The 16,879-nt window shown below is 50.9% G+C and overlaps 1 protein-coding gene across 1 annotated transcript; it reads left to right on the top strand.

Moving 5' to 3' along the window:
- Positions 1–5,090: 5,090 nt before the first annotated feature.
- On the top strand, positions 5,091–16,556 carry CIMIP3 (ciliary microtubule inner protein 3). The gene is made up of 2 exons (XM_064361047.1): positions 5,091–5,168; positions 15,766–16,556. The coding sequence occupies exons 1-2, from the start codon at positions 5,160–5,162 to the stop codon at positions 16,093–16,095; spliced, it is 339 nt and encodes a 112-aa protein (XP_064217117.1). The 5' UTR covers positions 5,091–5,159; the 3' UTR covers positions 16,096–16,556.
- Positions 16,557–16,879: the final 323 nt, after the last annotated feature.

Here is a 16,879-nt window from a genome sequence, read left to right as displayed (position 1 = left end):
CCACACCCAGTTAGTTTTTGTATTTTTTAGCAGAGATGGGGTTTTGCCATGTTGGCCAGGCTGGTCTTGAACTCCTGGCCTCAAGTGATCCACCCACCTTGGCCTCCCAAAATGCTGGGATTATAGGCTTGAGCCACCGCATCTGGCCCCATATGTTCATTTTACGGATGGAGAAAAGAAAACTTCAAATGATGCTTACTCAGACTCCATGAACAATCAATTCCACCTGAGGAGTATGCCTCAAAGAATCTTTCACCCAGGTCCAGAAGGGGACACAGATGTGACGTCATTGAAGTGCTGTTTGTATGGATGGGGAACTGGAGGCAGCTGGGGGTTCGTATCCAGGGGCATAGAGAGATAAAAGGGGGTGGGTGCACTCCATGGAGGACGACACAGCAGCTGGAAGCAAGGAAGGAGGTGCTCATTGGCAGCACAGAGGGTCTCACCAGCAGCAGGGAGTCCCACAGGTAAATGACAGAATGAGGCCCAAAACACACAATACCACTTAGGCAAATGAAAGCTACCTGCATTTAAAACAACAATATGTATTTTGCAATATCACATATTAACAAGAAGATACGCATTAAGCACATTCAGTTGGTCGCCTTTGGCTGGGGTGGGTGGGAAGTGTGGTTGGAGAATGGAGATAAGGGGAAAAATTAACACAGAAAGAGAGGAGGACCAGTGATGATAATGCCTTGCTAAGCAAGGACTATGAATAACTCAGCCCTGTGTACTTGAGGTCCAACAAAGGAAAAACAAGTAAAGATCAGAGAGATTAAGTAATTTGTCCAAATCACACAGCAGGTAAGGAAGAGTGGAGAGAATGTCCAGATAACCAGGCCTCCTTAGAGCAAGGCAGTAGCAGGACACTTAAAACCATTAACCTGCACTTCAAGAGCAGAGAAGGCAGGAGAAGAGGAAGCTGTGTGTGCAAGGTGTGAGGGTGGTTAGAAGATCCTTCTGTGCTCCAAGTTAGCCCTGAGTCTCCATGACTCTCCTCTTTCTTCCCAAACACCCATTCAGCACCTTGGGTATGGGCCATAGCCCTTACCTTCCAGGAACTTTGATGATGCATAAAATGAGCTCATCCCGTAGTTGGCAGGAAAGTCAGAGAAGGAGGTGCTCCAGGAGGCAGGATTGAATCAGAAGTTATCAGGGTTTAGAAGTTATAACATAAAACACAGCATCTACCAGGTAGTAGGCACTGCTCTAAGCTCACAAAGTCCTTATAAGGCTTCAAGCTTAATTCTATTATCATCCCCATTTTGCAGATTAGGAATTGAGGCACAGAGAGGTTAAATAATTTGTGTAAGTCACACAGCTGAGAAGTGGCAGAGCTGGGATTTGAAACCCAGACAGGGTGGGTCTGGAGGTCATGATCTTAACCATTATGCAATTTACAAATGAAATAAGGCCGGGATCAGTGGCTCATGCCTGTAATCCCAGCACTTTGGGAGGCCAAGGCAGGTGGATCACCTGAGGTCAGGAGTTTGAGACCAGCCTGGCCAACATGTTGAAACCCTGTGTCTACTAAAAATACAAAAATTAGCTGAGCATGGTGGTGAGCACCTGTAATCCCAACTACTCAGGAGGCTGAGGCAGGAGAATAGCTAGAACCCAGGAGGTGGAGGTTGTAGTGAGCCGAGATCGCGCCACTGCACTCCAGCCCGGGCGACAGAGCAAGACTCTGTCTCAAAATGACAACAAAACAACAAAAAACAAATGAAATAAGGCAGACGTGGCTCATCTGGCCAGAACTTCCTAAAGGCGATCTTTCCAGCCACTGCCTCCTCGTGCGGTCCCCACAGTGAGGGTGACAAGGCCTGGGCTGGGCACACTGCTGGCAGGGGCCTACCATCAAATGTCAATGCCTCCTGCCCCCACAAGTTCTCCCCACCTTGGACATCAAGTATCCAAGGTAGAGGGACCCAGTGTCCTAATGATGCACATAAGACACAGCCTGGAGGGGGAACAGAACTTGTCTCAGGTCACTCAGTTCTCCCGATTATCAGCCCAGCACCTCACCCTTGGCTGAGACAAAGTATAATGTGTGCTAAGCCGTGGCTCCCTCCTCCCCCAAATCCACACCCAGCCCCCTGGGCTCCCTCCCAAAGACTCCTTCAGGCCATTTTCCCCCAGATCTAGAGATGCTGGCCACTCTGCCCAGAAGGCCATGTCTGCAGTTTCCCTTCCAAACAAGACTCCGCCCTCCCCAGAGCTCCTGGAGATTGCCGGTCAGAGGCTCTGGCAGGGGAAGCCCTGATTGCTGCTGCTGCTCCTTCTCTCCTGGTCCCTCCCAGCCTCCTTAGAAATTAGGGGTCATTACCATCAGGGTGTGAGATCTAGGCACAGCACACAAGTCATCAACACCCCAATTTCCAGTCTGCCTTCGGCCCCAAAGTCCATCTTGTCAGTGTCGACTCAAAGCCAGGAAGAAAACAAATAATTCTGGGCCCAGCCCAAGCTGGTGTGGCAGGAAGGCACCCAATCTACCTCTCTCCCTCACCCCAGGGAGAAGCCTGTGCCACTCCTACATGTGGGATTTCTGACATTACTCCTGGGAGCTGGCTGCCAAGTATGATACTGGGGAGATAGGACGTGAGGAGGTGGGGAAGCTGATTTTTTTTTTTTTTTTTTGAGACAGAGTTTTGCTTTTGTTGCCCAGGCTGGAGTGCAGTGGTGCAATCTTGGCTCACCACAACCTCCACCTCCCAGGTTCAAGTGATTCTCTTGCCTCAGCCTCCCGAGTAGCTGAGACTACAGGCATGCACCATCACACCCGACTAGTTTTGTATTTTTAGTAGAGACGGGGTTTCTCCATGTTGGCCAGGCTGGTCTCAAACTTCCGACCTCAGGTGATCCACCCACCTTGGCCTCCCAAAGTGCTGGGATTACAGGCGTGAGCCACTGTGCCCGGCAAATTTTTTGGTATTTTTTGAGATAGTCTCACTCTTTTGCCCAGGCTGGGGTGCAGTGATGTGATCTCGGCTCACTGCAACCTCCACCTACCAGGTTCAAGCAATTCTCTGCTTCAGCCTCCCGAGTAGTTGGGATTACAGACATCTGCCACCATGTTCAGCTAATTTTTTGTATTTTTAGTAGAGACAGAGTTTCACCATGTTGGCCAGGCTGGTCTTGAACTCCTGACCTCATGATCCACCTGCCTTGGCCTCCCAAAGTGCTGGGATTATAGGCATGAGCCACCACACCCGGCCAGGGGAGCTGATTTTTGAAGATGGGGACAGGACAGCCCATTCAGCCACCCACCCATCAATCCAATTACCCACCCACACATAATCATAGCTGATGTTTACTCAGTGCTGACTCTGTGTCAGGCAGTGTCCTAAGTGCTTTGCCCAACTCTGTTAGCTAGGGACTTTACCCATTTTACAGATGAGAAAACAGAAGCAGAGAGAGGTTGATTAATTTGCCCAAAGTTACAACCTAGTAAAATGGTAGAGCCAGGATTCAAGCTCGGGCAGTCTAACTCCCGGGCCCGCAATCCTCTATACCACAACCATTACTTTCTGTTCATTTACTGACCATCTATCCATCCACTCACCCACGGTCACTCCTATTCAGCCATCTGTCTATCCAACTGTTCATGCATCCTTCATCTCCTAACCCCCTGTTCAAAGCAGTCCATGAGAAGGAATGGCATATGCAAAGGCTCAGTGGGGAGAGAGTGGGGCACATCTAAGAAACTAGCTACTGAGGCCGGGCTCGGTGGCTCACGCCTATAATCTCAGCACTTTGGGAGGCCGAGGCAGGTGGATCACAAGGTCAAGAGATCGAGACCATACTGGTCAACATGGTGAAACCCCGTCTCTACTAAAAATACAAAAAAATTAGCTGGGCGTGGTGGCGCACACCTGTAGTCCCAGCTACTCGGGAGGCTGAGGCAGGATAATTGCTTGAACCCAGGAGGCGGAGGTTGTGGTGAGCCGAGATCACCCCATTGCACTCCAGCCTGGGTAACAAGAGCGAAACTCCATCTCAAAAAAAAGAAAAAAAAAAAAAGAAAACAAACTAGCTACTGCATAGAGAGTGAGGGAAAGATAGCAAGAGATGAGGTGCCAGGCGTGGTTGCGCGTGCCTGTAGTCCCAGCTACTTGGGAGGCTGAGGTGGGAGGATTTCTTGAGCCCAGGAGTTCTGGGCTGTAGTGTGCTGTGCTGATCGGGTGTCCTCACTAAGTTCAGCATCAATATGGTGACCTCCCGGGAGCAGGGGACCACCAGGTTGCCTAAGGAGGGGTGAACCGGCCCAGGTGGGAAACGGAGCAGGTCAAAACTCACGTGCTGATCAGTAGTGGGATCGTGCCTGTGAATAGTCACTGCACTCCAGCCTGGGCAACATAGTGAGACCCCGTCTCTTAAAAAGAAAAGGGGGATGAGGCTAGGGAGATAAGCAGGGCTCAAATCACAAGGGTTGGCCCATCTGCCATCTATCTGCCAACTCAGTCCATCCACTTGTCTATCCACCCTCCCACTCCTCTGTCTACTCAACCATTCATTCATCCACTCATCTCTGTAATTTGGAAGGCAAGTAGATGTTAGATGATAGATAGATACATAGATACATAGATACATAGATAGATAGATAGATAGAGATAGAATGAATGAAGAGTTGCCAGGGTACATTGCCTTCCTGACAGTGATGTTGGGGCATGGAGGGATATTACGTCTTCTGGAGGCATCTGGATAATTAGGATGATCTCTCTCCATTCACCCCCTGCCCATAGTTTTAGGGTCCTATGGGTTTGTGGGAAGAGAGAATCACATAGTGGTTCAGTGTCAAGGTTAAAAGACACTTCCAAGGCCAGGAGTGGTGGCTCACGCCTGTAATTCAAGCACTTTGGAGGCCAAGGCAGGCGGATCACTTGAGGTCGGGAGTTCAAGACCAGCCTGACCAACATGGTGAAACCCCATCTTTAAAAAAAAAAAAAAAAAGACATTTCCATGTCCTGAAATGTCATTCCCCAGCCCTGGCTTCATGTCTCTTTGGGAAGACAGAAGGAATTGTGTTGTAAAGAGGTGTCACAATGCTCCCTGCCCCATACACATTCTCCCCACCTTGGCACTCTCAATATCCTGCCAAAAGTCCCCCCTGACCACCAGAAGTTCCATCTGACCATCAAGAAAGGCCCTGGTCCAGGATGTGCAAGGTGAGATGATATCACAGGGCTGGAGAAAGGCAGCCAGGGTCACAGAAGCCTGATTGGCAGGAAGGAGCATGAAGGCTCCAGCCAGCCTCACCTGCGTGGCTGGGAGCTGGGTCCTCTTACAAAAGGCTTAGTTGGGGGCTGGTGCTGCTGCCTGCCTTGTACTCCCCAGCTGTGGGACCTCTGCTGTCTCCCTGGGGAGATGGAGAGAGGGAAAAGGACACCATCCATCTTGCTTCCTCTGCCCCTTCACTGCTGGAAAATGTGTCCTGGACTGTTTGGTTCGTGTTATCCCATCTCCAAGGCAAACTTGAGATAAGTAATCACGTAGCTAAACGTGGAGTTTAAGAGGTCTAGGCACTTTACATGGAGTAGCTCATTAAGCCCTCATTAACCCTATGAGGTACAGCTCTTGTTATTATACTTGGGAAAATTAAAGTACAGAGATTATAATTTGCCTAAGGATCAGGCAGCTAGTGAGTGAGTCAGGGGGCTGGAATTTTTTTTTTTTTCTTTTTTTTTTTTTGAGATTGAGTCTTGCTTTGTTGCCTAGGCTGGAGTGTAGTGGCACAGTTTCAGCTTACTGCAATCTCTGCCTCCCATGTTCAAACAATTCTCCCACCTCAGCCTCTCAACCTCCTAAGTAGCTGGGATTACGGGTACATGCCACCATGCCTGGCTAATTTTTTCGTATTTTTAGTAGAGCCAGGGTTTCACCATGTTGACCAGGCTGGCCTTGAACTCCTGACCTCAAGTGATCCTCCTGCCTTGGCATCCCAAAGTGCTGAGATTACAGGCGTGAGCCACCATGCTCAGTCATTTGGTTTTTTTTTTTTTTTTTTTTTTTTTTACTTTATTATAAAATAGAGATAAGGTCTCTCCATGTTGCCCAGGCTAGTCTCGAACTCATGAGCTCAAGCAATCCTTCCACCTCAGCCTCCCAATGAGATCACAGATGTGAACCACCGGGCCCTGCAGGGAGCTGGAATTTGATCTGGGGTAGCTGGCTTCAGGCCCCCATGCTACCCAGCCACATGAGGAAGCTGAGGCCTACCCCCAGCCTCCCAAACCACTCCCTTCAAAGCCTCTGTGCTCCCCATGAGGAAAACGTTCTCTCCTATAGATTCAGACAAGTGTGTGAAACATCAGTGTAACTGCCCGAGAGGCTGATCATAATGACTGTTTGCACTGTGCCTTTACGGTCCCCAGCACTCATGGCACCCCACAACAAGCTGGTGAAGTAGATAGCCTTATTATCCCCATTGTTTTGATGAGGCCACCTAAGCTCAAAGAGGCTCAGCAACTTGCCTAAGTTCGCCTGACCTGTAAGGGCGGGGTCAGGCCCGGAGCTCAGACCTTCAAACGCCAAAGCCAAGCCACGTTCCATGGCACCAGGTGCCCCTGGGGACCTTCACCAGCCACCACGCCCAAGTGCTATTTGCATTTCAATAAGGCACAAGGCCGTCCCCCAGAGTGAGGAGGCTGCTGGTGGAATTTCTTGCCAGGCAAGGCCCTGTGCCTGTGGCCCTGGAGGATTTGAGAGGATGGGGTGCCTTCCTAGAAAACCTGTAGTAATAGCACAGATGTGATCTTCTTTACCTACTCAGAAAGCCCCACTCTCGAGTCATGCACCTCCCCACTCTAAACCCTGGCATAAGGGACAAACTCATATTAGTATACGTGTACATATTAATATATGTGTACTGTACATCTAAAGGTCCTTTGTGGGGTCTGCCTGCAGGGACTGGGGTCATAAGGGGATAGTTCTCTTTTTTTGAGACAAGGTCCCACTCTGTCACCCAGGCTGGAATGCAGTAGCATGATCTCAACCCACTGCAACCTCTTCCTCCTAAGTTCAAGAGATTCTTCTGCCTCAGTCTCGAGAATAGCTGGGATTACAGGCATGCACAACCACACTCAGCTAATTTTTGTATTTGAAGTAGAGACGGGTTTTGCTATGTTGCCGAGGCTGGTCTCAAACTCCTGGGCTCAAGTGATCTGCCCACCTCAGCCAATGTTCTGGGATTACAGGCGTGAGGCACAGTACTGGCTGGTTTTTTTTTTAAATAGAGATGGGGTCTCACTATGTTGGCCAGGTTGGTCTTGAACTCTTGGCCTCAAGCAATCCTCCCACCTCAGCCTCCCAAAGTGCTAGGATTATAGGCATGAGCCACCATGCCGGCCCATGGAGGGATAATTCTATCCAAAATCCTTCTTTTGGCTCTAGCTTAAAGTCCAAATGAAAACAGGATCATAGGATTCCGAAGGGAGGGGAGGGGCTGGAGAGACCCTCTACTTGCCCTGTAACTTAATCACCCCTTGTGGAATGGAAGTGACAGAAGCGGGTAGTGGAGGTGGGGCTTCTTCCTGAAACCTCTAAACCAGGGTTTCTCAACCTTGGCGCTTTTGACATTGGGCACTGATGGTTCTTTGTTTCGGGGGCTGTGCATTGTAGGATACGTAGCAGCCTCCCTGGCTCCTACCCGCTGGATGTCACTGGCACCCACCTCACACTGTGACAACCCAGAATGTCTCTCAACATGCTAAATGTCCTCTGAGGGAAGAATCACCCCTGGCTGAGAACCAGTGATCTACAGTCACATACACAGTGTGTGCACACCCAGCACACCTGACAAGGAGCACGTGAGCAAAGAGCAGCCAGTTAAAAGAAACCTGATGTTAACCTGGAAAGTATGCAGTCAGGCCTCACCTGCCACCAGAGCTGGCTGTGCTAGGCCCCGGGAGGTAATGGGGTGTCTCAGCCCTCTGAGGTTAGTCACTTGGAGGCTGGCTTGGCCCCTAGAAAGGTCAGGGCAAGGCTAGTGCTGCCTAGCTTCCCTCTTCCTCCTCCTCCTCCTCCTCCTCCCCCCCACCCCGCCTCCTCCTCTTCCATCTTTGCCCCTGGACTGTCTCTGCCCCAGCTTTTGTGAGGCCTTCGTCCCTGGATGTTCCGGGACCCTGGCTGTCCCCTACCCCTTTTGCCACCAGAGTCCTGTATGTTGCAGCAGCATCCTAAACACAGCTGCGGTGTGGAGCCAGGGCAGGTGGGCCCAAGCCAGGGCCTGGGCTGGGGCAGAGAGGGAGGAGAGTTTGAATCCTGGTTCCGACACTCACCAGTCATGGGACTTCTGCAAGGTACTTACATGCTACCCCACAAACTGTGTGAACTTAGACAAATGCTTAGATGCCTCTGAGCCTCAGTCCCCTTATCTGAAAAATGGTAACATCTCAAATGGCTCTTTGGAGCTTTTGCAGAGCTGAGTGTCTAATGCCTGACATTTGGCAGTTCCTCAATCCTGTGGGTAAAGAGTGCCACCCTTCCATCTGTGGGCTTTCTTTGGTTCCCCAGCCATTCTGAAAGCGCCTGCCTCTGTCACCCCTGGCCCCAGCCCCATGAGCCCAAGATAGCCAGGAGGCTGATGCAGCCCTGAGGCTTAAGAGTTAGTGCGGAGCAGGGATGGGGGTGGGGACTCTGCAGCTCCCTCATCTTCATGGCCCTTCTGTGGTGTTAGGAGGACAAAACCCACATGCTCAGATTCATTCTGTTTTTTTTTTTTTTTTTTTTTGAGACGGAGTCTCGCTTGCTCTGTCACCCAGGCTGGAAGGCAGTGGCGCAATCTCAGCTCACTGCAACCTCTGCCTCCTGGGTTCAAGCGATTCTCCTGTCTTAGCCTCCTGAGTAGCTGGGATTACAGGTGCGCACCACCACATCCAGCTAATTTTTGTATTTTTAGTAAAGATGGGTTTTCACCATGTTGATCAGGCTGGTCTCGAACTCCTGACCTTGTGATCTGCCCACCTCAGCCTCCCAAAGTGCCAGAATTACAGGCGTCAGCCACCGCGCTAGGCCTGACTGGAGACATTTTTGTTGTCACAACTGTGAGGGGGTGCTACTAGAATCTGGTGATTAGAGCTGTAATTCTGCAAGACACAGGACAACCCCCCCGACAAAGATGCTCCAGTCCAAAGAGTCCAGAGGTACTGAAGCTGAGCCACCGTACTCCACGGGGACCCTCTTGGGCTCATGTGTGGCGTCTTTGTCACCTTCACACCAAGAGCCTGGCATCCAAGAGGTGCTCAGGAATGGCTGCGAATGAATGAATGAAGCAACTCCCGTCCTATTCTCAGCTCTGCTAAGAGATGGTGATTTATGGGGTAGACCTCACACTTCCCTGTGTGTTGTTCTGCCCATGCAGGGTCCAGGAACCCAGAACCCAAATCCAGCAGTCAAAACCCCACCATGTTCTTGCCAGACTGGGAAATCTGGCTGCCCCGCCCTCCAGTGAGCTGGGAGCTGGGCCCAGCAGCCTTGGTTAATCACCTGCTGCCCAGCACACCTGGCAGGAGCTCGGTGGGTTGATGGAATGAGGGCAGAAAGAAATTGAAGATGCGACTGGGCGCGGTGGCTCACACCTATAATCCCAGCACTTTGGGAGGCTGAGGCAGGCAGATTATCTGAGGTCAGGAGTTTGAGACCAGCCTCGCCAACATGGGGAAACCCTGTCCGTAGTAAAAATACAAAAATTAGCTGGGCATGGTGGCAGGTGCCTGTAATCCCAACTACTCAGGAGGCTAAAGCAGAAGAATCACTTGAACCTGGGAGGCAGAGGTTGCAGTGAGTAAAGATTGCACCACTGCGCTCCAGCCTGGGCAACAGAGCAAGACTCTGTCTCAAAAAAAAAAAAAAAAAAAAAAAGGGACCGGGTGTGTTGGCTCACGCCTGTAATCCAAGCACTTTGGAGGCCAAGGCGGGAGGATCACCTTAGGTCGGGAGTTCAAGACCAGCCTGACCAACATGGTGAAACCCTGTCTTTATTTTTTTAAGAAAAAAAAAAAAAGGAAAAGAAAAAAGAAATCAAAGATGAGCAGGCCTCTGACAGGCCCGGCTCTCACAGAGCAGTGGGCACAAGACAGGTCATGGAGCACAGGGTGTGGAAAGACCTGGGTTCAAATCCCAGCCTTGCTTGTGACCTTAAACATGTGACTGACCTCTTCAGTTTTTTTCAGTGATAAGTGGGGCTAATAGGCCGGGCACAGTGGCTCACACCTGTAATCCCAGCACTTTGGGAGGCTGAGGCGGACGGATCACAAGGTTAGGAGATGGAGACAACCTTGTTGGCTAACACAGTGAAACCCTGTCTCTACTAAAAATACAAAAACTTAGCCAGGCGTGGGGGCACGTGCCTGTAGTGCCAGCTATAGCTGAGATCACGCCACTGCACTCCAGCCTGGGTGACAGAGCGAGACTCCATCTCAAAAAAAAAAAGTGGGACTAATAATAGTAACACCTTCCTCAAAGGGTTAATGTGAGGATTATAAGAGGTAATCCACTGACAGGATTTGGTGTGGTGCTCAGAAACTGAAGTGGAGCCAGGCGCGGTGGCTCAAGCCTGTAATCCCAGCACTTTGGGAGGCCGAGGCGGGTGGATCACAAGGTCAAGAGATCGAGACCATCCTGGTCAACAAGGTGAAACCCCGTCTCTACTAATACAAAAAATTAGCTGGGCATGGTGGCGCGTGCCTGTAATCCCAGCTACTCAGGAGGCTGAGGCAGGAGAATTGCCTGAACCCAGGAGGTGGAGGTTGTGGTGAGCCAAGATCGCGCCATTGCACTCCAGCCTGGGTAACAAGAGAGAAACTCCGCCTCAAAAAAAAAAAAGAAACTGAAGTGGAAAACACTCTTTTGGGTTTTGTTTGTTTTTGAGACAGTCTCCCTCTGTTACCCAGGCTGGAATGCGGTGGCACCATCTCGGCTCACTACAACCTCCGCCTCCTGGAGTCAAGCAATTCTCCTGCCTCAGCCTCCTGAGTAGCTGGGACTACAGGCACGTGCCACCACGCCCAGCTAATTTTTGTATTTTTAGTAGAGAAGGGGTTTCACCATGTTGACCAGGATGGTCTTGATCTCTTGACCTCGTGATCCACCCGCCTTGGCCTCCCAAAATGCTGGGATCACAGGTGTGAGACACTTCACCCAGCCAATCTTTTGTTTTTTTTTTGAGACGGGGTCACGCTCTGTCACCCAGGCTGTACTCCAGTGGTATGATCACAGCTCACTGCAGCCTCAACCTGGGTTCGAGCCGTCCTCCTGCCTCAGCCTCCCGAGTGGCTAGGACTATAGGTGCATGCCACCATGCCTGGCTAATTTTTAATTAATTAATTTCTTATTTTTTTTATTTTTTGAGGCGGAGTTTCACTCATCGCCCAGGCTGGAGTGCAGTGGCACAATCTCAGCTCACTGAAACCTCCACCTCCTGAGTTCAAGCGATTCTCCTGCCTCAGCCTCCTGAGTAGCTGGGATTACAGGCGCCCACCTCCATGCCCAGCTAATGTTTATATTTTTAGTAGAGACAGGGTTTCCCCAAGTTGGCCAGGCTGGTCTCAAACTCCTCAGGTGATCTGCCTGCCTTGGCCTCCCAAAGTAATAGGCGTGAGCCACCTGTAATAGACGCGAGTCATCACGCCCGGCCAATTTTAAATTTTTTAATAGAGACAAGGTCTCCCTATGTTGCCCAGGCTTGTCTTGAACTCTGGGCCTCAAATAATTCTCACACATCAGCCTCTCAAAGTGTTGGGATGACAGGTGCGATGCACTGCACCTGGCTGGAAAACAATCCTTGATGACCACTACAGTTCATTAGCAGTGCTCGCCCCTCTGCCTATAAGCACCTGTGCCCGGGGCTGAGCCTGGAAGAGCCTGGGAAGGCGATAGAACACTTGCTCCTTTCTCATGTCTGTGCACCAGCACTGGGGTAGGCTCTAGGGACAAAGAGATGCATAGGATGCAGTCCTGACTGCTGGGAGCCGTTACAGCCTGTTGGGACTTTAGCAAAGGACTACCTAAGGACTAAGATGAGACAAGACTGCAGAAAGTGGTCCCAGTGCACCTGTAGGACTCCAAATAATGACTTCAAAATGTGTATGCCTGACTCACCTAGGTCCCTCCAGCAAAGGAGCACACCCTGAGAGGGGTCCAGAAGGCACAGAAGAGGACAAGATGGGGCAGGGGCTGCAGGAGGCTTCAGGGGTTCCTGGAGAAGGTTTTAAGTCTGCTACTGAACTTGGAAGAATCGGAAGAATTTTGAAACCTGCAAATTTGCAAAACTGAGGGCACATATATACCTGGGTAGTAACCAATAGGAACAAAGCCTGCTTTGGAGGAAAGCCCTGGACAAGTTTGGGCTGGGCAGATAGTTTGTAAATTATATGCAAAGGAATTCATCATGCCAGGTGTGGTGGCTCATGCCTGTAATATCAGCATTTTGGGAGGCTGAGGCGGGTGGATCACCTGAGGTAGGGAGTTTGAGACCAGCCTGACCAACATGGAGAAACCCCATCTCTACTAAAAATACAAAATAATTAGTTGGGTGTGGTGGCGCATGCCTGTAATCCCAGCTACTCGGGAGGCTGAGGCAGGAGAATTGCTTGAACCCAGGAGGCAGAGGTTGCAGTGAGCCGAGATTGGGCCACTGCACTCCAGTCTGGGCAACAAGGGCGAGACTGTCTCAAAAAAAAAAAAAAAAAAGAACTACATAATAACTTGAGCACAGGAGTTCTTTTCTAAGACGGGCCGGGTGGCTCTCACCTGTAATCCCAACACTTTTTGGGTGGCTGAGGGGTGGGTGGATCACCTGAGTTCAGGAGTTTGAGACCAGCCTGGGCAATATGGTGAAACCCCATCTCTACTAAAAATATAAAATTAGCCAGTGTGGTGGCACATACCTTGTAGTTCCTGCTACTTGGGAGGCTGAGGCTGAGGCATGCTTGAGCCCAGGAGGTGGAGGTTGCAGTGAGCCAAGATCATGCCATTGCACTCTAGCCTGGGCAACAAAGTGAGACTCGGTCTCAAAAAAAAAAAAAAAAAAAAGGGCAGGGGCTCAGCTTCCACTAATCCTGTAGCTAGGGGTGCTCTCCATGCCTGGAGGCTGGAGGGCTATGAGGCTGGGGGAGAGGAAATGGGTTTCCCTGACAGCTGAAGCCTGGTGGCCTAGAACAGAGCCAGCTGACGCATACGCAGGATGGATGGTTGCCTACAGACACCTCATCCTTTGGTGGTACCATCACCACGAGGACAGTCCCTAATAAAATGCACAGCTGGAACCTGGAACACGGTGTGGGGATTTGAAGGTGCGCAGGATAGCTTGGTCACAGGAAGGGTAGTGACCCTTCAAGAAGCGTAGTGACAGGAATAAATCAGTGTCAGTGTGATGTGCTGAACGTGGTAATGGGGACCTCCTAGAGAGTGGTAGACCCCAATAGGTAATCAACCAAAAGTGGTGGTTAGGACGAGGTAGGTGTGGGTGAGTAGGAGACGCATTTGGTAACAATGAGATACATTCTAAAATAAAATGGGCTGGCGGGCTGGCTGGAAGGTGAGCTACCCCTCACCAGAATTCAGTTCCACTGAACCAACATTTAGTGAGCTTTCTCTAAATGCATTCATCTAGAGTAAAAGAGGAAATAGGATTTTGCAGGCTGTTATGTCAAGGGTAAAGGTATGAGGCCGTTGTCCTTAAGGACCTGAAGCTCTAATCGGAAAGACAGAATGTCGCTAGTGAACAGGAGGGAGGGCATGCAGGGCTGGGAAACACCTGAGCCAAGGGACAGGCTCTGAAAGTGCCGGATGTGAGCAGGGAACGAGAGGTAGACTGTGCAGCTGGAATGCAGGGTGGGTGGAGGGATGGAGGCACTGGAGAGTGGAAGCCATGTTCTTTTTTGTTGTTGTTTTTGAGATGGAGTTTCACTCTGTCACCCAGGCTGGAGTGCAATGGTGTGATCTCGGCTCACTGCAACCTCTACCTTCTGGGTTCAAGCAATTCTCTGCCTCAGACTCCGGAGTAGTAGGAATTACAGGCACCCAACACCAAGCCTGGCTAATTTTTGTATTTTTAGTAGAGACAGTGTTTCACCATCTTGGCCAGGCTGGTCTTGAACACCATGATCCACCCACCTCGGCCTCCCAAAGTGCTGAGATTACAGGTGTGACCCACTGTGCCTGGCTTTTTCTTTCTTTCTCTTTTTTTTTTCTATCATCCAGCCCAAAATGTCACCTTTTTTTTTTTTAGACAGAGTTTTGCTCTTGTTGCCCAGGCTGGAGTGCAATGACACCATCTTGACTCACCACAACCTCTGCCTCCCAGGTTCAAGCAATTCTCCTGCTTTAACCTCCCCAGTAGTTGGGATTATAGGCACCCACCACCATATCCGGCTAATTTTTGTATTTTTAGTAGAGACAGAGTTTCACCATGTTGGCCAGGCTGGTCTTGAACTCCTGAACTTAGGTGATCCACCAGCCTTGGCCTCCCAAAGTGCTGGGATTACAGCCATGAACCACCGCGCCCTGCCTAGGGGCCACTTTCTTAAAGGTCTTGCATTCCAGGCTTAGGGCTTTTAGGCTTTCTTTTCTTTCTTTCTTTCTTTCTTTTTTTTTTTGAGACAAAGTCTTGCTCTGTCACCCAGGCTAGGGTGCAGTAGAGCAATCTTGGCTCACTGCAACCTCTGGCTCCCGGGTTCAAGCAACTCTACTGACTCAGCCTCCCGAGTAGCTGGGACTACAGGCACGTGCCACCATGCTTGCCTAATTTTTTTATTTTTTATTTTTTTTTGAGATGGAGTCTTGCTCTGTCACCAAGCTGGAGTGCAGCGGTGCAATCTCGGCTTACTGCAACCTCTGCCTCCTGGGTTCAAGTATTCTCCTGCCTCAGCCTCCCAAGTAGCTGGGACTACAGGCATAAGCCACCATGCCCAGCTAATTTTTGTATTTTTTAGTAGAGACGGGGTTTCACCATGTTGGCCAGGATGGTCTAAATCTCTTGACCTTGCGATCCACCCATCTCGGCCTCCCAAAGTGCTGGGATTACAGGCATGAGCCACTGCACCCAGCCAATTTTTGTATTTTTAGTAGAGACAGGGTTTCACCATGTTGGTCAAGCTGGTCTCGAACTTCTGACCTTACGTGATCCACCCGCCTTGGCCTCCCAAAGTTCTGGGATTACAGGCATGAGCCACTGCTCCCGCCTTAGGCTTATTTTCTAGGCAGTGGAGCGCAAAAGATGCCTTGAGGTGGAGAGCCAAGCGATCTGGCCGCAAATGCAGTAAGGCTTATTCTGGTGTGAGTGTGAAGCACAGCGTGACCAAGCAGGAGGGTGGGAGACAGGAACCCCTGGCGGAGGGAAAGCTGGAGGGGCCCCCGCAGGAGAGAGAGGGCGAAGGCCTGATGGAGCTGTGGCAGAGAAGAGGGAGAGGAGGGCCACACAGAAGCCATGGGAAGGACAAGGACAGACGGACTGGATGCGGGGGAAGAGGGTGGGAGGGACTGAAGCCAATCCCTCCTAGTCTCTGGGAGGTTCCTAGTCTCTGGGAGCTGGCCGTTGCCTCTGGTAGGTAGTCAGAGTTCTGCAGCAGCAGGGGCCAGGTCAGGGGACCTTGATGGCTCTCCCCTGCTCCGGAGGTCCCTGGCTCCACAGCCAGCATAGCAGTGCTCCAGAGTGGCTCTGGGGGCTTCTGAGCTGTGGCTCCTTCTCCTCCCTCCTGCCCTGGCATAGCAGTTGAAGTCCCAGTGTCCAATACCTCAGCTCTCCCCTTCTTTCCCCGCTCCCAGGACTCACAGCAACCCTCTGTACCCAGTCATGGGCCGAAGACACCGTCATGCAAAAGGGTGAAGGCTCCACACCCGCCCCTGTCCCGGACGTGGACGCAGGACCGCGAGCAATCTCTGGCGGCAGCCTATGTGCCGGTGGTGGTGGACTCTCAGGGGCAGAGCCCAGACAAGCTCAGGTTCAATGTCTACACCTCCCAGTACTCCAACTCCCTGAACCCCTTCTACACCTTGCAGAAGCCGACCTGTGGCTACCTGTACCTCCGGGACACCGACCACACCCGCAAGCGCTTTGACGTGCCTCCTGCCAATTTGGTCTTGTGGCGTTCCTAGGCCTGAACCAACCAGAAGCCCCCCAACCCTGCACCCTCACCCCTGTGACCTCAGGTCCCCGAGGGGAAGGGCTGCTCACAGCAGGAGGAGCGACCTGTATTCGGGCTAAGGCAGCTGTGCTATGCCCACCTATCAACAATGATGAAGGGAGGTCTGTCTTCTCAGTAGCAGTTAAAGTTTGTCCTTTCTTTCCCTGGGATCTGAATGGGTGGCTGTGAGTGGGTAAATTGAGGCCATGGGGATGTTGTAGAGTAAGGTTATGTTCAGAGTTTCTGAAGACTTGGAAGGACTTGATTCTCAGCTCCCTAACCCCAAAAGTAAACTCAGCCCTGCTCCAGTGCTTGAGTCCCAAGCAAAGCCAATCCTGGCTCCAGCCTCCCCATGGGCCAGGCTTGGACCCCTCCAAAAATAAGGAGGAGAGGCTGGGCGTGGTGGCTCATGCCTGTACTTTGGGAGGCTGAGGTGGGCAGATCACTTGAGGTCAGGAGTTCAAGACCAGCCTGGCCAACATGGTGAACCCCTGTCTCTATAAACATACAAAAATTAGCTGGGCATGATGGCGGGTGCCTATAATCCCAGCTACTTGTGAGGCTGAGGAATGAGAATCGCTTGAAGCCGGGAGATGGAGGTTGCAATAAGCCAAGATGATGCCATTGCACTCCAGCCTGGGTGACAGAGTGAGACTGTCAAAAAAAAAGAAAAAGAAAAAAGGAAGAGATCCATCAACTGTCCATGACTCCTAAGTTCTTTTTATTTTTTTTTTTTATTTTTTTTTTGAGATGGA

This window comes from Aotus nancymaae, unplaced genomic scaffold, assembly GCF_030222135.1.
Source record: "Aotus nancymaae isolate 86718 unplaced genomic scaffold, 86718_ANA_hifiasm-v0.15.2.pri h1tg000040l, whole genome shotgun sequence".
NCBI classification, from domain to species: domain Eukaryota; kingdom Metazoa; phylum Chordata; class Mammalia; order Primates; family Aotidae; genus Aotus; species Aotus nancymaae.
Note: the sequence above shows the minus strand (reverse complement) of the source record. Positions and strands in the feature narration are given on the sequence as shown.